Source organism: Conger conger, chromosome 8 (genome assembly GCF_963514075.1).
Source record: "Conger conger chromosome 8, fConCon1.1, whole genome shotgun sequence".
Classification (NCBI taxonomy): domain Eukaryota; kingdom Metazoa; phylum Chordata; class Actinopteri; order Anguilliformes; family Congridae; genus Conger; species Conger conger.
The window spans coordinates 21,940,314-21,965,714 of NC_083767.1; the positions used below are offsets into that span (position 1 = coordinate 21,940,314).

At 41.8% G+C, this 25,401-nt stretch overlaps 1 protein-coding gene across 2 annotated transcripts in view; it reads left to right on the forward strand.

Annotated features, from left to right (window-relative positions):
• rab11fip5b (RAB11 family interacting protein 5b (class I)) overlaps nucleotides 1–25,401 on the forward strand; it is a 36,189-nt gene that overhangs the window by 5,399 nt on the left and 5,389 nt on the right. Inside the window, exons 2-5 of one of the 2 annotated variants that reach the window (XM_061252281.1) lie at nucleotides 13,332–13,822; nucleotides 15,324–15,930; nucleotides 19,428–22,280; nucleotides 24,869–25,025. In XM_061252281.1, coding sequence (XP_061108265.1) covers nucleotides 13,332–13,822; nucleotides 15,324–15,930; nucleotides 19,428–22,280; nucleotides 24,869–25,025 — 4,108 coding nt within the window. The remainder of the gene's footprint in view (nucleotides 1–13,331; nucleotides 13,823–15,323; nucleotides 15,931–19,427; nucleotides 22,281–24,868; nucleotides 25,026–25,401) is intronic. The other variant, XM_061252282.1, reaches the window with a different exon arrangement.

The following is a 25,401-nucleotide window of genomic DNA, read 5'->3' on the forward strand; positions in this document are numbered from 1 at the left end:
GATGCTTAATATTATACGGATATATATATATAGGGAGTAATGAATTATTAATTCCTGTAGAAATTGATGGATGGGGGTTGTCTCGGTGGCGCAGCCTGTAGAGCACTGACCGCATGCTCATTGCGAGCCGCGACGTCGGCGGTTCGAATCCGACCGTCTGACACTTGTCGCATGTCTTCCCCTCTCTCTCGCTCCCATTCTTCCTGTCTCTCTATACTATACTGTCCAATAAAGCTTAAAAAAGGCCTAAAAAATATCTTTAAGAAATTGATGGATGAAGCGGTCAGCAGCTTTTTTGACAATTTTACTGGGCGCCTTTTTCTTTTTAGACAGTTGTGGTGTCATTATTATGGTGTCATGAACACCATTATGGTGATGCAATCAGATGCTTATGCTTCCTGCACTGAACCTTTTTAACTGAACTCTACAAGAAATAAGCTCAATGCTTGATGTTTCCAACTTAAATTTTATACACTACGGTGATGTAGCCTATGTATTTCATTGGCTCTCATAATTAAGATTCTTTATTTAGTCATGTAGTTTGTTTAATAATGGTTGAATAGGTTCTTGCAAATGTGAGCTGTGGGGTTAAATTTACACTGACAGGACAATATTTAGCTAGACCAAAAATGTTTGTATGACAAGCATTGTGATTTAACAGGGGGGTTGAGTCAAACATGACCGGATGTGAAACTAATAATGCAATCTGCCACACCCTGGACTGGTACTCCAGCTTGTAGTTTGCTGCCATAGTGAGGGGCTTTCTTTTGTGAGGCATCTGGCTTAATATGACTGGCCTGCCATGATCTTCATGGACTCGGAATATAGCCCAAATGCCAATCCTAGTTTGTTGGAATTTGTAGAGGTTGGTTTAGTGGATGACACATCTGTGGACAGGGTGACTGATATGTGTTGACTTGGTTGTTGATGTTTTGTGTTTTAAGGCAAATCTTTAATGTAGTGTACTTGCCCTGAGACTATCAATGAAAGTTATTCTGTGGTTTACTTACTGTAAGCACAATACATGACACGCCATGAATGTATTTTTTCCACTCAGTCATTAACTTACTCATTCACGCACTCACAGACAGCCACACGTATAGACCTATTTCGGGCTTCTACATCCAGAACCTGTTGTTTTCCAGAAGTAAATGATGATATTAAATACAATATGAGAGAGTAGTCATTGAAGAGAACTGTGCAAGGACTATGACACCAATGGCTGCTCCATTTTGGTTGTTTTCACAGTTGTGGACCATTTCCTGTGTCTCCAACCAGTTTAAAATAAAATTGGGATTACCCAGGAAGTAAACCTGCACCACCCTGTCACTGAAAATCCCTGAGGGATATTACATAAAAACAAATAGTTCATGGCTTACCTGTGTTAAATAAGTGGTATACTGGGAAACTTGGCGATTTGTAGAAAAACCCACCGCATCTGCTGAATAGAGCTTGCTCATTTCAATCATATGTGTCAGCACAGAACTAATATTAATAACAAAGGATAATCTGTACAGTGGTTCAACTGTGTAATTGCACATTGTATTCAATTCCTCCAAAGGGAGAAATTAAATAGGGATTTAAAGTGATTGTAAAGGTAAATCCATGAATGGATTCAGACTAAATTGTATGGGGTTATTAAGTTATATATTAAGCATCAGCAAAATTAAAGAAAGTAAATGCATTGCAATATCAATTTGTATCAGTGTAAACATATGTTTGAATTAAATGGAGTTCAATTGTTACCAGACTCTATTGGGTCAGGCTCCTTCATGACATAGAGAATTCCCTGACCATGTTTAGTCTCATTGCATATCTCATCCAGTAATTTCATGAGATTTGTATGCAGTGTTTTTTTACAGAGAGATTTGTAGCATGAGCTGCAATAGCAGCACCACATCGCCTCACAATAGCCAGGTCCTGAATTTTAATCCTGACCAGGGCCTTTCTGTGTTGCGTTTCCAACTTAATTCCTCTCCCATTTTCCCTTCTTCTTCTATACAATTAAGACTCATTCTTTATTTAAAAATTTGGTAATTTTTCAGGTTTTATTTTTCATTTTTAAAGGAATACACCAACATTTCGGTAAATATACCTTTTTGCCCGACTTACCCAGACTTAGATGAGATGTTTGATTTCATTTTTGTGCATTCACTGGTTTGGTTCCCATGTTAGCATAACATGTTAGCTTAGCATGAAGCTAACTTGAAGCCTAAAGGAGTCAGTTGCCTACCAAATCTTCCCCCAAGTGTATTTCAAATACACTTGACACTTCGGAGTTGCTGTAAGGTGTATTTCTTCACTTTGAAGGAGGTAGGCTACTGACTGCTATAGGCTTAAACACTTTATGCTAAGTTAAAATACAGAAATTTAAATGGATTATAATAATGCTAATTTCCTGGATAATTGTAAAAATTGTCTTTTCTTTGAACTGTAGGCGTTGTTAATGGAAGAATGATAGTGTGCATTCCAGGAGATTGGATACTTGCGCCTGCTATTTCAACTGCATATTTAATAACATTGCCATGTGCAAGATATAGGCGTAACATTGCTGTAATAATGAAAAAAAGTAATTCTAATACAAAATACTAAGGAAACTTTAATCCGTTAAGCCGCATGGCCAGAGTGTGTTTATTTCCATTTAATCCTTTTTAACAGTGAAAACAATAAACTAACGGTTCTATTTGTATAAATATTTATTTCTGATATTATTGTTTTAGCAACAGCGGTTCCTTATTTTATAACATGTACGGTGAGAAAACAAGCATGGGGGGACCTATGCATTTTGAACTTCACAGATGACATGAATCAGGCTAAAATTGGATTGTTTTCACAGTGTTGCTTTTTCCTGCTTCTGTCTCTGACCATATTTGGGAGACACAGAGGAACCAAACCATTATTCATTTTCACACCTTTTACTTGTCAGCACCCTCAACTTAGGTGGTTTCTGCTGCAAAAACAAGTAGTCCTGAGGCAATTGCTTCCTTTATAGCATTGAAGAAAATTACATTGACTCCCTTGTACTACCAGCTTTTCTCTGTGACCATGCTACTTTCAAAATTCACACATAACATCCAAAAACTCCACTCATTCACGCCCCATTCCCAACAGTCTCACATACACACACGGACCAATCGGACTACTCAAAGCAGAAACAATGCAACAACCCCCATGATTCCCACTCTTAAAGCAGCATACCCTCATTTACCAACAATGGCAATGGTCTGGAGGACCAAATCCATAATAGAATTTAATTCCAAAAATATTTCAAAGGTGGAGAAACATCAATAATAAAATAAAAAATCTGGGCAAAAATCATTGCATTATCTCAGACCACGCAGGTGTCTCCAACTGTTGCCAATTTTCTTCCCATCAATCACGGCTGAGACAGAGACAGACAGAGAATGAATAGACTGGGGCCCTCTTACACAAATCCTGCCTTTTTTTTTAAACATAGGCTTCTTTTTTTATCGTAGTTGTAAGGGTGGGTGGAGACCAAAAAAAAATGGTGAAAGGAGGGTGGGGGCACTTTGTAATATTCTGTGAAAGAGGAACTGCTAGTAACTGTACTTGTAAATCCAAGCTCAGAACCTGATTTAATGATTGAATCATGGCACTATTATGATAATTGTAAATGTAATTGTTTGAGTGGTTTTAACGTGGTTGTTATAAATCTGACAGATTTATTTATATATTACAATATTACTCTTACATTCTGTCGAAACAAACATAGATGTAGGAGAGAGCCATGTCATGTAAATACCTGCATTAATATTAGCATTACAGATTAGGTTAAAAAACCCTGTCCATGAAAACCATTCAGAAGTAATAGTATTCAAGGGGAAATGGGTTGACCAGCTCAAGCTATGTTTTGAAGCAGCTTGACCAGCTACCAGCTCAGACAACCTACCAGCACTAGCTGGTTGACCAGCTCAATTTTCAAGCTGGATTTTACAGCAGGGTTTTGTGTTGTTTTAGATATAAAAATCACTGATTTCAATATCACAGATGCATGCACCACAACAGTGCATGACATATACAATCTAAGTAATGCTAAACTGATTCATGTCCACAGACACAAGGTATTTTAAAATAGGTGACACTGAAACGGACTGCCTGTCACAGTACGGTACTACCACATGCCCAGAGTGAACGAAGCCCCTTCAGCTGTCAAAATAGAAAAATAAATCACACACAGCTTAGTGGATAAATTATATCGGGGAGGTTGGGGGATTAGTTGGAAAATACCCAGAATCCACTTAATATCCCTTTTTGCCAATTCCTGTTTAAATCCAACTGCATTCCACTACATTCTGGCCTAATCTGTCTGCATTCTTAGATTTTTTTATTTCAGGACATAATTTAGCCTGTATCTCTCATTTCATCATAAGACTGACAAGAACTATTTGGACCTTAGCACCATAGGTATATGGTGGGGTATTTGTGAGAGGAAAAAGAAACTGCATTTGATTAACAGAATTGATTAAAATTGTTTGTATGGATGAATTGCTTTGGATGTTTTGAGGCGAGTGCTTCCAAACAACAGCCATTAGGCTATTAGCCTATAATACGATTTCTCAGTCATCCATGCAAAGAGAAAATGGAAATAGGAAATCTGATGTTACATGAGTCAAAATAAAGATAGCCTGTGTGTGATGCTTGCTTAACCGTGACACGGAAGGAATTATTTTTCTGCAGCAACGGTGTTTGCATTTGTTTTATTTGTGTAGATGATTATTCATCTACAGTATGTAGATGTTTTACGCTGCATCTTCCTGTCCAGTTTATTGAAACTACAATCTCCCATAATGCTGCTCTTTCTCTGATGGCTGCAAAGATGAAAATGGACCAAAGTCCTTTTCCTTGAACAGTATTAAGCCGCTGAGTGCTCAATGCCATTAGTTATAGCCAGGTATATATAGCTATTAGGTAAGACAAGAAATAAAACTATTTTTGCGCACAAAATTGTGTGCTTTTTAATCAACATTAGAAAAATTCTGGATACATATAGCTACTCTTTGTTTTCCACACTCAGACTAATGGTTTTGTGACATCTGTGTTGGTAAGTGGTAGTCACTACGGAATTGAACACTACAAATACCATGTACCCTTTCAAATATCAACTGTGTTACCTGTGTTGTGACGTAATTCAATAGCCACAAAAAACGATAAGACCCACAGACCTGTTCTGATGCAGTTCTGTGGTAATACCAAAGCCTCTCATATCAGGAATAGCCGAACTTATAATGATGTGATGGTAGCTAGCGAATGATGTTTAAAGTTTTGACTGGCTAGCAGGTACTGGGCTGCCAACCTTTGAATACTATGAAGCGTGATATTCAGATATTGCTAGACAATTGAGCGACGGACAGGCGACATTATCAGAAACAAGACCAAACAAGACCAGACGTATCGATGGTTCTGCACTGTGCGGGTGAAAAGATGAACAGAAAATACTCTTAGAACCTGTCGTTTTGGTAGACCACCTGGGTCTAGGGCAAAAAAGCTAAATAGGATGACATCACTGTCCTGATAAAGAAGAGACTTCTGGCATTCCAAAAGCTTGAAACCTGGGTAGCTTCAGGGCCCCCTAAGATTACTTGCATGCTGTATCTGGGCCGAGACCCCCCACCCCCCTGCAGAGGCCACTGTAGCTGATGTAGATCCCTTCTGGCCCTTTCACAATTGTGTCTTTGTGATGAGCTCCCTTGGGAAGTCGCACGTCCCGTTGTGTGGAGCTGGCTTCACAGGGCCTGGTGCCCCAGCTCCTGTCAAACATTATTCATATCAATTTTCATGGTAGCCAGTCATCTAAATCTAATTTGTTTACAGAACTTACAGAATAGGCATGTTTGCACATTATCTATTCATACAGTTCACAATTTCACAGAAGCAATTCAGGTTAAAGTAACTTGCTCAGGGGTACAATAGCAGTCGCCTACCTGGAAGTCAAGCCTGCAGCCTGCCAGATTACAAGCTTAGTTCTTTCACCACAACCCCACTCTGCAAGCCAGCATCTCTTTAAGTTTTGTATTCAGTTAGGACCAGCTCTGCTTAGAATCTTGGAGAGAAAGTGGCTTCATGATCTTCTTTGCTCTCTCTATGTGCAGTGGGTTTTAAATGTATTGATCTGCGACGGCTAGTTTGAAAGTTTGATCCAAGGGCGAGTGTTGACAGGTCAGGACCACTCCTATATTTTATTCCTACCTACAGAAAAAAATCTAAATGTGGAAATCGGTTAATGCAGCAAGTTCTCTTAAATCGTTCGTACGAGCCATTTAAGAACAAATCTGTTCATACAAGTGGTTCTTGCATGATGGTGAAACATGGTGAAACCATGTGTTGTACAGTGGCAAATCAAGACAAAATATATATTTGTCTCAAGGCCTATGGAACACATAAAAACATGCCAAAAACATTAAAAAGTGAATCAGTTTGCAGGCGTGTCCGTACTGCAGTTGGTTAGACTAAGCAGGGGGCTATCCACCCCCCCAGGAGCAATGCAGTGTTAAGGGCCTTGCTCAAGGGTCCAACAGCTGTGCAGATGTTGTCATGGCTTGAACCACCAACCTCACGGCTCCCAGTCATGTACCTTAGCCACTAGGCTACAGACTGCATGACAGAGGGAAGCATTTGGCATGTTGTAGGTGCGGCAAATGCAGAATAACCAGAGAAATCCTTTCCATGATTAGACAAAGACACTTATGCCCCATCACTGCGGGCCCCAACACACCATCAGGCTACAGCGCCCCAACCGAAACCTGAGATTTCTAGGCTGCAGTGCTATGGTGAATGCAATTATAATAATGCTATGAAGACAACAATACATTATAGTAATGTAATGCTATTGTTTTACACTTGCATGCCCCCCAAAGAGTTAAGTGTCCTCTTCAAACCAATGCGGAACCCTGTACCAGGAAGCCTCCCACGTTCCTCCAAAGGGGAGGCAGAGGGCCCTTTTCTAGTTGCAGAATGATGTGCAGTAAGCCATTCCAAATGAGCCAAGCTTCCTGTATGGGAGATTACTTTTCTGACAGCATGGTTTTGCGGCAGTTCTGGAATGTTCAGTGTTTACATATCCCATAAACTCTGCCTGGGTACCCGTGACATTGGCCACACAGTGTAGAGTTCCTGTCCCTCCATAGCCTGCTGTAGTCTCTGTGTAATGTGACACAGGGGAAGTATATTGAGGTTTACAGGGGGCACCACTCAACTTTGCCACGCTGGACAATATGGTCTGCGTAAACATGAGGGTAGCGACCATGTCTGTATTCATAAACATAAATTAGATTTTTAGTAACCCTTATCAGAGGAATCATGGTAAAAATTGATTGCAGATGTTAATGTAGTTATGAATCGTAAGTCTTTTGCGTATGAATATTTGGGCTGTTGAATCTTTTTTGACTTTCTTGTGTTCCTTCTCCCAAGTGTGACTTTGATAGTGTTCCACGGTGAATCTTAGCTCCCCACAAATCAGGAATAGAAAGAGAAATGATTGCGGCACCTATCAGTTCTGTGGTCTGTGGAAATTGAGTTCACATTAGCGGGTCTGCTGACAGAAATCCCCAAAGTGACGCCTCCTTGCTCCAGAAATACCGTTGTGTCTCTCTGTGTTTGACTGACCGTTGGAGGCACGTGACAGGAAATGTCTTGGTATGCAAATGACACTCCCAGATCAAGCCGAACCGGAGAAATCCCTCCACCTCCATGGGGCCCAGTGAGTGAGGCCACGCCCCACATCTGGCTTTAATTCCACCCCCTCCTCACGTTCCCACTGGCCTGAAGCAGTGAAAAGGATGTTGAAGAGCAGTGGTTTGTCTTGGCTCTGGAACACGTGTTCTCCATTGTTCCGTTCTGGTCTGTAGGGGAGTGGGTGGAGGTGGGTGCGTGTTAGTGGGGGGAGGGGGGTTCCGGGCTGTGCCTGCAAAACAAAACAATATCAAGGCTACCCCCAGGTATGGGCCTGTCCCCAAGGAGTCAACATAGCTGTGGCTGTGGAAACAGCACAATATAAAGGGGGGTTTTAGAGCGGAAAACCCACTCCATTCAAAATTAGCTGTTTCCAAGTTCATTTGTTTTCTTCCTTATTGCACACAAGGTGCTGCTGTCAGATTTGCTCAGTCAGCGTAATTCCCAGGTTGCTATCGTGTCGGGGCCCCAGGTTGCTATGGCGTCCAGTGCAGCTGCACATTGAGTGGCTGCCCTGTCACCACCTCCACCTGCTGGACAACATTGTTTTACAATGTCTTCTACAAGGAATATTTTACAAAGAACAGAGTGCAGCTTCCCCATGTTTACCCACAAGTTGGAAAGCCACCAGAAAATGATCTGGCTATCTGTGCTTAGCCTAGTACTTAAACAGGTGCAATGGTTACAATGTGCTTTGAAAGCCAGATTTCAGATATTGCTGAGAATATTTCTTGAATTAATAATAATACTGCACATACTGACATTTTCGCCTGTGGGTACCATGGCTGATTTCTTAGCGATGACACATGTCATACATATTTTGGCTTTTCTTTCTTAATTTGATTTGCAGTTATGAAGATTTGCAACAGGAAATTCATTATGGAAATTGTGTTTAAAGGCTTGAGTACATTTGGTTAAAAAAATCAGACATTAGATTGCCTTCCACCTGTACCAAAAAGGTATCCCAAAATTCATTAAATTTATATTGCTCTCTTTATAATATAATGCCCTTTAAAAAAGAAAAAGGAAAACAAGGATCCATGCAGTAGCTTTAAGAAGCAAATTTGAGGACAGACCCTGTGTACACAAGTGGGACAGAGACATAGCATTGTGGGTTTTAGTTTTAGTTTTAGTTTAGTGCTAAGTTCTGAGTTGAAAAGAAGAAAAAATGTGAACTATGCGGCGAGTCTGACAAAAGAGGCACATTTCCAAACATTTCCCCTCATCACGCATAGCTTTCTAAATTCTGTCTTAAATGACCACTTTAGCTCATATGTTCCCCTCTTCTTTCCACTCCAGAACTCAAATGATGATTAAAGTCTTGGAATTATGGTGCAGTGGTTATGTAATTATATAGAAGCATGAATAACAAGTGTCTACTTAGGCCTATTTATTGTTTAGCTTGTGCTGTGTGCTGTGGCAGCAAGCATAAACGTATTCCAGAAAGCATACCTGCCAACAGGAAAGATTTATCGATATGTTTGTAAATGTAGTAAATTCTGTGGATTTTCAGACCAAAATGGATGTATCATTATAGATCTGTAAGTAGTCATTTTGCAATTTTTCAAAAGAGAATGTACTTGAGTAGACTGGAGTAACCCTTTGAAATAGTATTATAATTATATTATTATTATTATAATTATATTAATTATTATAATAAAACTTTATATAGCAGTGCCAGTATATACATGAAAACTGTAATCCGGTATCAATTTCTCAAGATAGATATAATATAATTATGCCATTCATGTTTTCATTTGGAATCTGCCTATTTTGCCTTACAAGCAGATTGTTAATTTGAAGCATCATCTTTGTCAACCCTGGGCTTTCAGGGTTGCCATACAGGAGCTATCTGTGCCTCTTTAGCTAGAGCTATGGCACAGGTCATTAGCTATAAACTGGATACAGGTTTGTTTTTGACAATTTTGTAATAATATTTGCAATTATGATGGGTTGTGTAGTGGGTTTATTGTTTCTAAACTGTAGTTAAAATGTAAGTTGAAATACTGTAACCTCGTTGTAGCCAATTCATTCAGGGTGCTCATTAATCTGTTACCAGTGTGTTTGTGTTGGTTGGTTGTTCTAGCCCACATATTGAGCCTATAGTATTTGCAAACATATCTGTTAAATCAATTGTAACTACGTACATGTGGCGCATCGGACCACCGCGGCCCTATGGTTAAGGCATCAGACCTTGCTGCAGGCATCAGTTTGATGCAGTTGCGCACGAGGACCAGGGTGTGAGTATGGCTGGGCATGAGTAGACGGAGCAGCATGGGGAGAGGGACTCGGCAGGGAGGATCGCCGCATACAAAAGCGCTCTGATCGCCTCGGAATCACTGTCCGGGGCTCGAGACGATGCAGTTTGAAGAAGGAGTGCAGATCTTCCGGCTGCCAGGGTTGTAGCGGTGTTTTCCTCAATTATCATGGGCGATTGAGATAAACAGCATACAATTGGCAACCAAATTGGGAGCTAAAAGGGGAAAAATCTGAAACAAAAAAAAAACAGTTGTAACTGCCACAATGTAAAATTTTTACATTTAAAAACATTCAATTATTTTCAAATAAATTAAAATATGTACTAAATTAATTTAAAAATACATTCAAATATTGAAATACCGCTGCTGGCAAATGGTCTTCATTTCACTTCACATTATTAAGGCCAGAAAGTTTTGAGATCCTTTTCTTGGCCTTGTTTTTGTTCTCTTTGGTTTGGCTGCCTTTCACAACTAGAATGGAATCCTGCTGCTGTCCCAAGGCATGCTGAGTGAGATTGTAGCAATGGTTCAGTCTAGGAGATTGGCTTTGCAAACTCCTCCATTTTTGGATCTGCTGATTGTTAAACGTGCCCCTTTGTCCTGAAATGGCTCTAGGGCGCGGATGCAATGAATACACTCCCAGAACCTTGATCCCATAAGAACTTTGGGCTTTCTTTTGAGCTACAAAACAATGTCGTATAGATCTGGAATAAATATCAGCCTTGGATGCTCCCTCCAGGAGTAGTCCTGTAAGTGATGTAGCTCTCCAGGATCAGGTTTTGCCTTACCCTGTGGCACTCTTTGCTTTTTGTGAAGTTAGCCCTGGTTTAGTCAGTTAGAGTAATAGAGGAAGAAGCATTAATAATTTAAATACTGAATTAAAATACTCAGAAGACAATGGGTAACCTTGAGCAGCCACCGATGAGCAGGAGAAAATAGTGATGGTGAACTGACAGAAGGACACAGAAAGATGCCAAGAGAGGCCAAATAATCCAAATAAATATAGAAAGTAAACAGGAGCCAAGACGATTGGACCCACGGCTGTTACTTTTATCATTAGACACTTGGACATCTGCTCGCTACACTTTATTTTACACGCACAGTGTTGCGCTTCTTCTAGCAGAACACATCAAGGTCTTAGCCTTCTCTGGACACCACAAACTGCATGCTCAATGAAACTTACATGATGTGGTTACATTATGTTTGAAGGGGAGAATCTGGACAGTCATTTTGGGTTCTTGTAAAGGTCTGTGCAGCAGACTCAGAACTTTTTGTGCTTTCTGATGTGAGAGGAGGATTTCGGCCTTGGTTCGGATCTTTTTGTGTTGATATGACTGATGGAATGGAGGGTTACCTCGATTGCGTACATTCAAATTCAAGTTTGATCAATTTGTTGTACGACAATATTTTATGAAAAACCTTCAACTATGGATCATGCATATTGATGTCTCTGAATCCTAATCTCTATTGTGTATATTCATTCAATAATTCAGCTATGCTGTGTTTTGGTATTTTTTATGCTGTGTAATAGACTGCATCTATGAAACACATTTGTGATACTACTGTTCAAATATAGTACTTTCTAATTGCTTGAAAATTAATTATACATTATTTATTTCCACAAATAATCCAATAGCCAACCATTGCTGGTCAGTGGTCTTCTCTGCATGTGAAAGGCATTTCCCAGGATTCAACATTTCATAGCTGAATCTTAGAAGCTGTTGTCTGAAAATATATGGTTATTGAAGTAAAGAGACCTGGGATTGGTTACTTAAATCCAAGTTTAGCATGTAAAGGCTTTGTGTGAAGACCTTTTTGGAGTGCATACCTTTGTTTTCTTTCAAAAAGTAATTTAGCTGCAAGGGAGATTTTAGAAGAAATTCCGGGTGAGAATGCCAACGTTCACTGAAGCGAAGCCAAGTGCCTTGTGCGGAATGGTCACACAAAGTTCAGACAGCACCACAAGCTCCTTCTTTGCGTCAGTCGGCGGTTTCAACCTACGGTTGCAGAGAAATAACCCAAGCTGTTTTTCGCCTGCTTTGGCCAGCAGGCAAACAGCAGGCGGTTTGGTTTGTTGCCAAGACCATGAAAACGGCTTTGTTTATTTTTTGCTGAAAGCCACGCTAGACAAAGAACAACAGTCAAATTAATAACATGAGTTACTTATGGAGGTGTTTGGTATTGTTTGGTCTATTGTTGATTACATGTTCATCACCAAAAAAATGAGGCAAAGACCAAGAGCTCAAAATAAATGCAAATCAAGATTTTTTGTAGAGCACAGAAATGTAAAGATATAGCAATCTACAATATGCCACAATTGTATCTTATTCCCCACTTCAGCTCTCAGACCTCAAATAAGTTACACATGAAGAGAATTGGTCTTATTGTTCCCAGTAGCCTAACTGTTAGTTTTAGCACTTTTATGGCCATACGAAGATAAGTACTTAAATTTTGCATTCTAGGAAATATTTTTTTTCTTTTGTCAAGGGAATAGTATATGTAAGCAGGAAACTAGCCAACAAATGTATCTGTCCCTACATTACTATCATCATTTTATTATACCTTTCATTTTGGCTAACTTGGCTAACAGGAAGAAACAGAACCTGACTCAGTGGAGGAAGCCATCTGCAGTAATCTAATCTTGAGGAAGCAAAAGCATGGATAGCTTTTCTGCATCATGCAAGGACAGTATTTTCTGATCTGGATGAAAAGTAACACCAAGATCTTTGATAACAGCACTTGAAATGATGGAGGCTTTCAATGTTAGGCTTATAGTCAGATAATTTAGATCTCAGGGACTTGGGCGCCACTACCATTATGGCTGTCTTATCAGAGTTTATCAGAAAAAAGTTGTGGGTCATCCATTCCTTTATTTCTATAAGACAAGCCTCCATCTTCAACAGCTGAACAACTTCCTCAGGTTTGACTGATAGATACAACTGGGCGTCGTCTGCATAGAAGTGGAAGTTAATGCCATGTTTGCAAATAACTTGTCCCAGGGGAAGCATATATGAAGAGAAGAGAAAGGGCCCAAGCACAGATCCTTGTGGTACTCCATATCTAACCTTAGATTGATGAGAGGGGTCATAGTTAAAATGCACAAATTAATAATAGATTTTTATAGGGTCTCATTCCGTGAATGAGGGCATTTCTTTTCCTTGATTGCATAATTATGATCGGTCTTAGCTAATCATTAATGTGTCGGTATCTGTGACTGCAGCAGATTCAGGACATAAGAGCGATTATCTGACAGTTGGAGGCTTGCCAGTTCGATCCCCTGCCCTGGGTGTGTCATAGTGTCCCTGAGCAAAACTCAATGAAAGGCATCAATTGTACAAAAGAGCTATATAAATAATTTACTATGTTTACCACCTCCGTTTCCAGATGGTATAAGCTGCGGTCCAAGTCAGGGAGAAAGGAGAAGGAGCGGGGGGAGCTCCAGGTAACGGTCCAGTTCACCCGGAACAACCTGACTGCCAGTATGTTTGACCTCTCCGTCAAAGACAAGCCGCGGTCTGCCTTCGGCAAGCTCAAGGACCGCATGGCGGGCAAGAAGCGGGGGGACGCCGAGTCAGCCTCCGCCATCGTGCCGGGAGGCTACGCCATCCTGTCGGGCGGGGGGAGGCGCATCTCGGGGGAGGAGGTCACGGACGATGACGACGAGGGTCGGAGGAGTAAGGTGAAGAGCTTCTTCCTGAAGGGCAGGCTGCGGCGGTCGTCGGACGTGCAGTCCAGCACTTCGCTGGCCTCGGAGTGCAGTGGGGCCTCGTCTCCAGGAGGGAGCCTCAGCCCCACTGCTGGGGTCAACATGCTGGTGTCGGACCTCTCCAACTCCCCCAGCGAGGACAGCAACCACCCAGCCGACAGCAGCCACGGTGAGACCAAGCGGCCAAACCTGGGATTCTTTTTGAAGCTCATTTCCTGGTCATGCTGAGAGACGGTGCTCACTAGCGCCACTGTGGGTAGCTCAAGTATACGTAGGTCATTCACACCCGTTTTCAATGTTACTATGCGGTCAATATATACAGTAAAGCATTTTTTCCCACAGGAAAATGTAGTCGCAATCAGTTTTTTAAATTAATCTAATGCCTCCCCATCTGCCAAGGTACAATAGATAATTTCGGACTTCTAATGGCCAAGAGAGGAATTGCAGCAACAAACACACTCAAACCATTACACTGTTTATCCCACCCCTTCTCTGTAAACGCGCTTATGTTGAAACGCCATTGACTGTGGCAGTTAGAACCAATTCAACTCAACCAATGAGTGTGTGTTTTGGTACAGAGTGCCGGCTGTCAACTGCATATTTTGAAAACCAAATTTAAGGATTATAAACACAGGCAGAGAGTGAGTCAACATGTAAGTGAGCCTTTTTCAATGATAGGAAGGGATTAATGGTCTTGTAACAATGTTTGAATGCAATTGTTACGATTACCGATTGACCAATTACATCACTCTCAGACACACTTTGTGGAGGAGCTGCATCGGAGTGGCAGTCTCTGGCTCCAAGTTGTACAACATGGTGCCGCCTGTCAACTTGACTTCCCGGGCTTCAAAACATTTTTCACAAGCCCATGGGCAACGTAACAGGCACTTGGTCCATATTTCTCTACAGTCTATGGGTCAGACACCAGTGGCGGGCCCCCCTCCCTTTCAATAACATTGTCCACACGCATACTTGCAGTGCGCATGCACCAGCAAGCGCACTCAATTTTAAGTATGGATAACTCGCTTAGTCTCTCTTGTCCCATTCTGCGCCTTAAGCATTTCTTGATATTTTTTTAGTTTTGGGAACAAGTGTTTGGCTATGGCTGTGAAATTGAATCAACGCACATTGCACACATTGCCGAAGGCAGTTGTTAGTAAAAAACAACAAACATCCTCACTTTAATGGGATGATGAATGTAGTGAGGACAAATTTGGCTCTGTACTGAAAACCAGTGCTCTGTTCACAACATGCTCCGTAAATCTTAGGACAAATACTTTAAAACTTTTTTTTGATTCTGTACTCAAGAAGTTTAGATTTGTAGACATTTCAGATGTGGCTGAAGTGCAAATGTTCAGCTTTTGTTTCAGGGTATTTTAATATGCTTTGGTTACCGGGTGGCCTGTAGCGTAGTGGTTAAGGTACATGCCTTAGCCCCGCAGTGCTCCAGGGTAGGATTGTCTCCTGCTTAGTCTAATCAACTGTATGTCGCTCTGGATGAGAGCGTCTGCCAAATGCCATTAATGTAATCCCAAACATTATGGAGTTGACTGAATCTGTGCTTCCACTTGCACATTTGTACCTTCCTCTGTCGGAATGGTCCATGCCCTTCTTTATTAATTTTTCCGACCCAAATCTGTCTCTCCTGCTTCCCCCCCCCCCCCCCACAGTGCAATCTGTCCAGGTTCCCCCAAAGCCGATGACCCACAAGAGGGCGTTCAGCGACGAGGTGAGCAGGATCACCGTGGCCCTGCCCAGGCCCCGCGCCGTGGAGACGCTCCGGGCGCAGAACGCGCCCCTCTCCCGCTCCTCTCTCTGCATCAACGGCATCCATGTGTACGGGGCCGAACCGCTGGGGCCCGGCCCCAGCACCCTGCCCGCCACTCTGGGGCTGCTCCAAAAGTGTGCCCCGCTCTCACGCTCCCTCCAGAACCTCGCCCGCCGGGCCGAAGACCCCCGCAGGAGCCCTGGTACCGCACGCCGCTGGTCTTTCGACCGGGACGGGAAGGAGGAGAAGGTGCCCCCCGCCACGGCTCAAGCCGAGTCCTCTGGCCAGCCGTCGGAGGCCACCATGGGGACTGTCGCCACCGTGACAGTGAAGCCGGATTCAGCCAGTGAGGGCAAGAAGCAGAAGAAGAATCTTTTCTCCCATGGGAGGAGTGAGACAGCAGGGAAGGGCTCTGACACGCCCAAGGCAGAGCAGGGGCAGGCTCCGCACCTTCCTGAGGAGAGATATAAGGGATGGTTCAGTGCCAAGGATTCACAGAACAAGCCGAGGTGAGCACGACTGACTCCCGTCTGGAGTCTGGGCTCCAGATTTTCCCCTTTAAGTTCTCCTACAGGACAGGCAGGGCATCGGTGCAGCACTAATCTATTGCTGCACCATCATGATGATTTAATGATTTCATGATTTAAACCAAGGCTGCCCAATCCTGTTTCTGGAGATCTACTGTTTTCATTTCAACCCAATTTGGCATATCTGTTTCTACTAATTAGGAGCTTGAGATCTCTAGTTGTTTAATAAGATGTGCTTTGTTACGGTTGGAGTGAACACCTACAGGATAGTAGATCTCCGGGGATGGGTAGCCCTCATGTAAAATTAGTGTTATTATTATAGTTATCAAAATAAGTGTCATGTTTTATACTGAATAGTAATATTTTATTCATGCAGTGCTCTACATACAGTACAGTCCTCTATAATGGACAAAGACACATTTTTCTTCTTTTTTTTCTACTCATATATATATATATTTTATTCACATTATTTTAGATGACAGCACTTTTTTATACATCGCCCCCCAATTTCAGGCACCATAATGGTTGGGAAAGATTTCTGTCTGATTAGTCAGGTGTGTTCAATAATAAATTCCTTCCTTAGTGCTGGTATCAGAGAGCCTTCATCTAGTCTTGATTATTGGCTTTTGATTGCCTTTGGAGTCTGTTATTGGCATTTGTCAACAACCAGAGCTGAGAAATAAGAAAAAAGTCTGAGACATTTGTTCTTAGTTGAATGCTAAACCTTAGTTGATGACGAAGGACAGCAGATGATTCCAAATAATGAAAATAAACCCCCGAACACCTGTCTGACAGACAAGAAATATTCTTCAGGAGGCAGGCATGGATGTGTCAGTAACTACTCTCAGAAGACATTACAAAGCTGCAAACCACTAGTTAGCTGCAAACTAGCTGCAAACTAGCTGTAAGCTGCAAACCACTAGTTAGCCACAAAAACAGGATGGCCTGGCTTACAGTTTGCTAAGAACTACCTAAAAGAGCCTGTAGAGTTCTGGGAAAAGGTCTTGTGGACAGATGAGACCAAGATTCACTTGTGATGGCAAGAGCAAAGTGTGGAGGCCAAAAAAATAATTGCCCAAGATCCAAAGCACACCCCTTCATCTGGGAAACATGGTGGTGGGGATGTTATGGTTTGGGCATGTTTGGCTGTCACAGGTGCTGGCTCACTTTTTTGATTATGTAATACTGGTAGCAACAGCAGAATGTATAAAAGTGTATAAGAAGTGTATAGAAAACATCTTATTTGCTCAGGTTTAAGCAAATGCTTCATCCTACAGCAAAACAATGATCTGAAACATACTGTTAGAGCTAAAGCTTTTTCAAAGCCAAAAACTGGAAATTCATGACTGGCCAACTATAGACTTTAGTTAACCGTTCTAAATCCAATTGAAAATGCATTTTATATGTTGAAGAGAAAACTTAAGGCAACTAGCCACCGACAAGCAGGAGCTGAAGATGGCTGCAGTACAGGCCTGGCAGAATATCACCAGAGAAAATTCTCAGCACCTGGTGATGTCTATGGGTCACAGACTTCAAGCAGTCATTGCCTGTAAAGCATATGCGGCAAAGTACTAAACATGACATCATTTACATGACATTAATATGTCTGAAACATTAGGGTGCCCTGAAATGGGGGGCTATCTAAAAAGTGCTGTCATTTCTACACAGTGAAACCAAAATGTTTAAAAATACCCTTAAATAAAAGCTGCCATTGTGTTAATTGTTTGATTACAAATCTAAAATCATGCACTGTACAGAACTAAATGAAGTGTAAAAATGTGTCTTTGTCCCAAACATAATGGGACATTATCAGTGTAATATCGTCAGTAGAACTGAATTGATGATCATAAAACAGGACTAAACATGTTCCAGATTAGTACACATCTCTAGATAGTACATCATATTTACTAATGCTGAGGAATTCTGGCCAAAATTGGTTTGCCCTGATAATGCCCAATAAGGGATGATCAGACAGTATAATTTTCCTCTATGACATCCGGTATGAGATTCATCCATTCGTTGTCACAACTGGGAAGGATATGTGAAGCTATTCGCGTTAACTTGCCACCTGACCCAAGACTCATCTCTGAATATGCAACTTAAAAGTGGTCCCAATATTCAGGGGATGCCTGTGGTCATAACCTTGGTTTGTTTAATTGACCCTTTAACTGGCATCAAAAAAAATCTATACAAAAATAAGTAAAAAGTGAATGCATTTATTTGAAAAGCAGAAACCAGTTTTTTCTTCGAAGGACCCCTTCCTTAGGACCCCATAATTAAACTGTGCATCTCACCAGGCACGTTTTAAATATATTGCCATGTTACCATGTTTTTCCATTTTTTTATTTGCACTCAACTGAGTACAATACATACAATATATAAATGGCACTCATCACAATGTATAGTGGATTGGATATTTCCTAAATGAGAAACAACCACATTGAAGTAGCTAAGTACACAACTGATCAGCAGCTTCTGATTCATATATTTGTGTGTATTGCAGAATTATTACCTTTCTGTGCTTAAATCAGATTACAACATTTTAGCTACCATTAAATATGATTGCCTATGGCCTATTTACTACCAGTTAAAATGATCAAGTTCCAGAGGTAGTCATTTTTAGAAAATCTGCTCACTATATAAGAAGGTGAAGTGTACATTTCAGTAAAAGTGGAAATAGCCTGATTTCCTATTATACTAAAGGTTAATGACAGCAAATATGTATTTTTAATGCTCTATATATTCTAAGTAGCCTTAACATAGATTAGTCTGTCATATGCAATATCTGTATGTGTTTGAGTAACATGGGAAGATGATTCTAAAATTCTTCTGGGAGAAAAGGATGAAGTTATATCATATTATATGTTGAGGTTTTATCATCCTATTGTGATTCCAGTATAAATGATAGTTGGAATTCTGATGGATGCATTCCCCTTGAATTTAATTTTCCTATTATTGATACTGCAGTATCTGGTTGGCAAATGTAAATTGCTGCTGTAAGCACTGTTGTAAATTTGCCGTATTTCGTGAACACCTCTTCTTCAAGACAAATAATAAAGAAAAAGAAAACTTCTAAACACAAGGCAAGGAATTTCAAGCAAAGACACCAGCATATTTGTAACATGAACAATGCTTGCAAATATCAAATTGATTTTCAGATAAACTGACTTGAAGTACATTTGATACAATGCAGGTTTTTAGATTTTCTTTACTGTTAATTTCAACTCCCATTGCTTCACTTTTGCTTTCAAATTATTTTCTTAATTTAAATTTTGAATTTTTATTTTGAATGCCTATACTTCTGGCACTAAATTGACACCAAATTGGAGAATACTTTTTCAGCCTTAGGTTTTGGCTGCTTAACAGCACATAAGTTATTGTTATTGATCTTGATAAATTATAATTTCCTTTGAAAGTCCTGTAAAATTATTTTTGTCACAGAACTAACTGTGAGGACCATGTTTGCCTTCCCTCCACAGCCAGGAAGTGTCTCCTATGGTAGAAACCAGCACAGATGCACCCTGTCACCCTTCACTTTGCTCCCCTATTCACTTGCTGCCTTGCCCCTCCCCTGCTTCTGCTTCACCAGGCAGCGGGCATAATGCTAATCCCTTCACCCCCTCCCCTGCAACCCCACCCATATCCCCCTCCAACCCCTTCCTCACCCGTCTGCAGTGCAACCCCTTCTATGAGGAGCTCCTAGCTGACCAGGCAGTAAAATGTTCCCTACCTACTCCACCCCGCCCCTCCAGCTCTCCCCTCTGGCTCTCCACAGCCGCCCCTTCCAGGCCCAATGCCCCTGCTACAACCCTCAACGCAGTGCCTCAGAAACCATTTGTTCCACAAAGGGAGCGGCCCAGGGGTGTATCCCGACAGAGATCTCTTCCTGCCTTACTCTCCAGAACATCTAACTCCTCCCCCAACCCCTTCACCACACGCTCCCTGTCTGAGAGCGGCTGCGAGTGGGACGAGTCGTTCGAAGCCTTTGCGACAAGCAGGCTGAAGTCACCGCGAGGCCTCAGTCACAGAAGAAATGGCGGGACCAAGGAGTGGCCTGTGGATGGGATTGCAGAGGAGACTGTGGTCAATGAGTCATCGGTCCCATCTGGGAAAGTCCCGCCCCTTCCCCCACGCTGGCCTGTGAGGACTCCGGTGAAAGAGTGCCGCAGTGACAGCTGGTTGGACAGGGCCCAGGAGCTAGCAGTGAAGAAGGAGGCATGTCTGCTGTCTCAGACAGACGCGGCCTCCATGCTACACCGCAAGGAGGGGGAACGCAAGAGAAACACCCCTTGCTCATTCCAGGACCTTTCAGAGGAGAAAGGCAAAATGACGGAACCACTCATGAAACCCTCCAACTCTGATCCATCGTCAGGGCATGTGCGTGAATGTCCAGTGAAGAGTTTCTCTCGCAAGTCCTCAGCTTTGCAACAAGCTGGTCTAACAGTATCAGGCTGTGACCTTGAGGGCCTGTCAAGGAACCACAGGTTTCAACAAGGACACACTTCTGTGGAACAAGGGCCCAACAATGAAACAAACCTAAGCAGCACACCTGAGTTCTTTGCCTTAGAAGTGCCTGAAGTATTAGATGAAGTAGGTTTCACAAGCAATACTTTCATAGAAGTGGAAGACAAGCTTCCTTCACTTTTGTCAGAAATATACCGTAATAAATCAGAGACTGATGAGACTGATTCCACTGCCACTGTTCCAACACACAGAGTGTGTACAGCTAATCAGAAGTCCCATGTCACTTCTGCTAATATACTTGAGCCTGTTCCTAATATTACCACTGTCCACCCAAGCACTACTAGCACCAAAATGATGGATTCAGAAGTGAACATGCATATCCCCAATAAAAATGTTTGTGATTCACAGCTTGCTAGTACTAACTCTGCTCTTTCTTGCGATGCCAGGATTGATAATGTCTTTGAGATAAACAACAACACAGACAAAGATTTTGGCCTGTCTCTATCTGTTCCCAGACTCCTCCCTGACAAAGTGCACCTGAATAAATGCCACAGTTTGACATCAAACACCTTCCGAAATCCTGCTACCATGGTGTCAGTGGATTATGGTGATGCAATTAGCTGCATGCCCATTTCTCCTGGTCCAAATGTGGGATCGACATTTGGGATTACCAGAAATGCTGCTGAAGTTTTGGACATGGAATCAGATTTCAATATTTCTACAGAACCAGTGGAAGCTTCTTCATCTGAGGTCAGGCATCCCCTTGGGACTTCTGTGGAAGCAAGTATTTATGGACATTTCTCATCTCTGACTGGAGCACAAACAAACAACACTCACTTTGGAAACACAGACACAGGGAATGCTAACATAAGGGTCATTGGCAAAGAATGCTCGCAGACAGAATTGCCACCTGGAGACCAAAAGACGGTTTCAGTGATGCCCGGAAAGGCCTCGGCTGCAGAAGTGGGCCTAGGTAATACCTTTGAACAGTCTCCAATTGTTTTAGATGCTCAGTCTGGTGACTCACATCTTGGCAACATGTTTCAAGGAAATCTTATGGAAGAACATGATAACTCAAACTTGAAGACATCACACAAAGCTTCTGCAAATCACCTTTACTGCAACAGCCCGTTGATAAGCCATTGTCTAGAAACAAATGAGCTGAGAACTGTTCGTGAACAAGGAGCACTTATCTCCTGTTCTCCTGCTGAAGATAAAACCATTGGGGAAACCACTGAGAATGAACATGTTCTTCATCCTGTGAAAAACACCAGTGAAGTTTCGATGTTTTCGAACACAGAGGCAAAGGATGGGCCTTTGTTCAAGGCTACATGCTCCCAGAATGTTCCTTCTCTCATTGGACTATTACAGCAGGATGAATGTGACAAGCAGGAAGGTAGTGAGCCACCGGCCAAACCCCCCAGACTTTACGAGTCCACAGCAGTAGGTCAACATGTGAATGAGGAATCTAAAGAAAGCCAGGAGCCTGTACATTGCAGGAAGTATGGGTATGTAGAGCCTGTTGTGTTGGAATACCCTCTCTCTAAAAACACGCAGAAGATCAGCTTTGAGGATCTTCATGCCAAAGTGGCTCCAAGCTCCAGAAGTCAGACGCAACCCAGGCTCCCACTGCATGGCTCTGCACCTTGGGCTTCTTCCGCCCCATACCCAGCAGCTAAATCTAATGCTCAGTCTGCCCTCTTACCCCTGCCCGTCCTAATCCCCCCCACTGTGAGGCCAACAGCAGGGACCGCCCAGGCCACTGCTACCCCCTCCTCCACTGCTCCACGTGTGATTGGCTCAGCGCACACAGTTCTGCCCAAGGAGACATGCCGGGCTACAAGCTCCCTGTCCCACCAAGAGAGCAGGTGAGACCACATGCAAATGCCCCACTAAGGGGAGAGCCACCAGCCCCCCTCCCCTCTCCCATTTTAATTTTGCCCAATCCATCTATTTCAGCTATTGCATTCATTATGCATGACAATGAGCCCACCATGCATTGCATTGTCATCTCAAAGTTCATAGTTGTGCTGCACAGGTTATTAACAATTATTGTCTCTTCATATAAAAAAAATACCCAGTTTGGGTATACTGAACTTATTTTATTCTTAGAGTACACATCCCATTACAAGAATTCCAGTATCTTCTGTTTATTTAATATAGGGCCCGATTAAAGATTTGGCTAAAAAGTAGAGCACAAACCAGGTCAAATTAGTGTAACATTTGCAGTTGTTAAAATCTATGACATTTCTTAAAATCAAAATGACTGTTTTATCAGATGTTGAAATTCAATGAAAAACATGCTGTTACTGGGTTTTAACTCCAGCCCAGTTATGCTACCACCAGAATGAATGTTAACTAGGACAATACTACTGTATGTCAATCATATTAACTTCTTGTTTAACCTTCTACCATGGTGGTTATAGCAGATACAACTTAAAGCTCATTTATGCTTCGACAACAAAGTGTCTTGCAACAAAGTCTCTGTTGAGAGAACTTTGTCCGTTGATGTTTGACAGTAAACTTTGTTACCATAGGAACCAGCTTCTCCTCACAACCGTCCATTTTGCTAGCTAGTCATGTAAATAAAGCATCTGCTTTGGTGGCCTTGCCATAGCCAGCAATTTTGAACTTACCAGACACCACTTGTGCTGCTACCTCAGTGTCAACCATCAGGGAAAAAAGCATTGAGCAAGGGAAATCTTGAAAAACACGTTTGAAAAAAAAGAAAGAAATTTAAAATGATTTATAATGAATTGCATGCATTAATCTGATCAAAAACTAAATGCATTATCCTTTTCAAATTCTGTACTTCACCTTGGATGAAAGCATCTGCTAAATAAAATGTAATGTAATGTAAAAAATAATAACATACATTAACAGTAATTTTGACAGCCTTAATTATTTTTTTATATTCTGATATTTCTATATATAATTACACCAATTTGACAATTAATATTTGTCAAATACATTGAATATTGTTTTGGATACATGACAGTTCAGCACAGGTCAGTTTTGGTGGGAAAAGAAACAGGTATTCTAATTAAATGTAAGTCTAAACCAGGGACAGAGGACACAATTTTATTGCAATATCACAATCACATAAAATGTAATGTAGTGCATTCTGTCCTTTTCTCATGTGAATCATGTTCACTTTTCTCATGAATTATATTCACATACTTCCAGGACCATATTCCATATATTTATTCCATTGTTGCATTTTCAATGGGATGTGCATTTGGGTACATTATCTCACATCCTCGTGTGACATTGATGTTTATGTAAATTGGGTGTGTGCAGCATGTCTAAATTTCTAAGTCACTTCCTGTCCTTCCACTTCCTGTTTATGCTGTTGAATTGTAGAGGTGTTTGTTGAACTCTGCTGGTGAGGTGAGAGTCGGTGAATGATTGCCCACCACTGGCTTCCCATTGCAGTGTGTTTCCCGTGTCTTTGTTCTAGCCAATGCCAACTCACTGATGTGTCCATAGAGATAAGGGGTCATTCTAGAATCGAAAATGGAAGGATTGGAAGGATCAGTCTTTGGCTTTCTAACTGGCAATCTTGATACTTGGGCGAACAGTCTGACATAAATTAATTGCATCAAGAGAACATTGTGCGCTATTTAACACATGTAGAAAATGGCCCTCCTTGTTTCATGGTTTTAGCTACTGGTTGAATCTCATCAGGGTCCCCCTAAACACCTGTTGGGGTTGGGCTACAAGAACACAGATCAGCATGAAGGGCTTAAGGTTTTTAGTTCTTTAGTTTATCACATCTAAAATAAACTTCCCCTGAAAGGTTTTTCATGACTCATGACTCCTGATTCTGATCCTGAATTTTCAAAGTGGTGTATTGATCCCTGGTTTCTTGCCACATGGAGCATGAGATGGAAAATGTGCATGACTGTCATTCAAAAGTGGGCCTCTCACTTTCCTCAGGATCTTTCCACCTGATATCCACTGGCTGCTTTTCTAACAACCTGCTTTTCTTATCACCTAGTTTACTCTGCCCTACTCTCTGATTCGTCAGCATATGTTAGTAGAACTATGCACTTCTGCAAGGATGAACCTGTTGTCAGACAAATGACAGGGGGGGGCTATTTGCCCAGGAGGTTTTTAACTGATGTCTGGGGCACTCCTAAAATCATTGATTGAGCATTACCAGTCTGTAAGCCCATTTTAACCACACCCCAAAACTGATTTGTATATGCCATAGTGGAACACAATATTCCATGCCAAGGGAGTTGCTGTCTATCAAGTGGCTTAAAACAATTGCTCATATTGAACTTTTCTGCTAGCAGTATTCACTGTTCAATCCAATACATCAAACCTGTGTTCTTCAGAATGAAGTTTTGACCTTCACTCTGAGCTGAGCTTGGATGAGGTCATGGTAAGGTATTTCCCAAACTTAACTTCAGTGATTCCCTCTCCACCCCTTTACCTGTTTTATCTTCAGCCCCCACCCAGTGAAGCCACTGACCACTTCAGCCCTCCAGGGAGAAAAGAAGCCAGAGGGCCGCTCAGTACTGGTCAGTGGTTTGGAGAAGTTCAAGTCCACCATGAAACCAGGGCGAGTATCCCAGACAGTCGAGCCTGAGGATGACAGTACTAAGGTAGGCATTGGAGTTTCTTCTGACATTTTGGCTGAAGTGTTTTCAATCATTTCATCATGCAGAAGGACAATGATCCAAAACATACAGCCAAAGCAACCAATGAGTTTTTTTCAGGCCAAAAAGTGGAATGTTCTTGACTGACCAGGACTGGCAGAGCATCACCAGGACAGATACCCAGCATCTGGTGATGTCTTTTGGTTATAGACTTCAATCAGTCATTTATTGCAAGGATTTTGCAACAAAATATTGTCCCCTAAAACTGGGGGGGACTACTGGGGGGTTGAAATTCCTACATGGCTCACCCAATATGGATGTAAAAAACTTAAAACCTGACAATGGGGGCGACATGGCTCAGGCAGTTAGCGCAGTCGTCTGG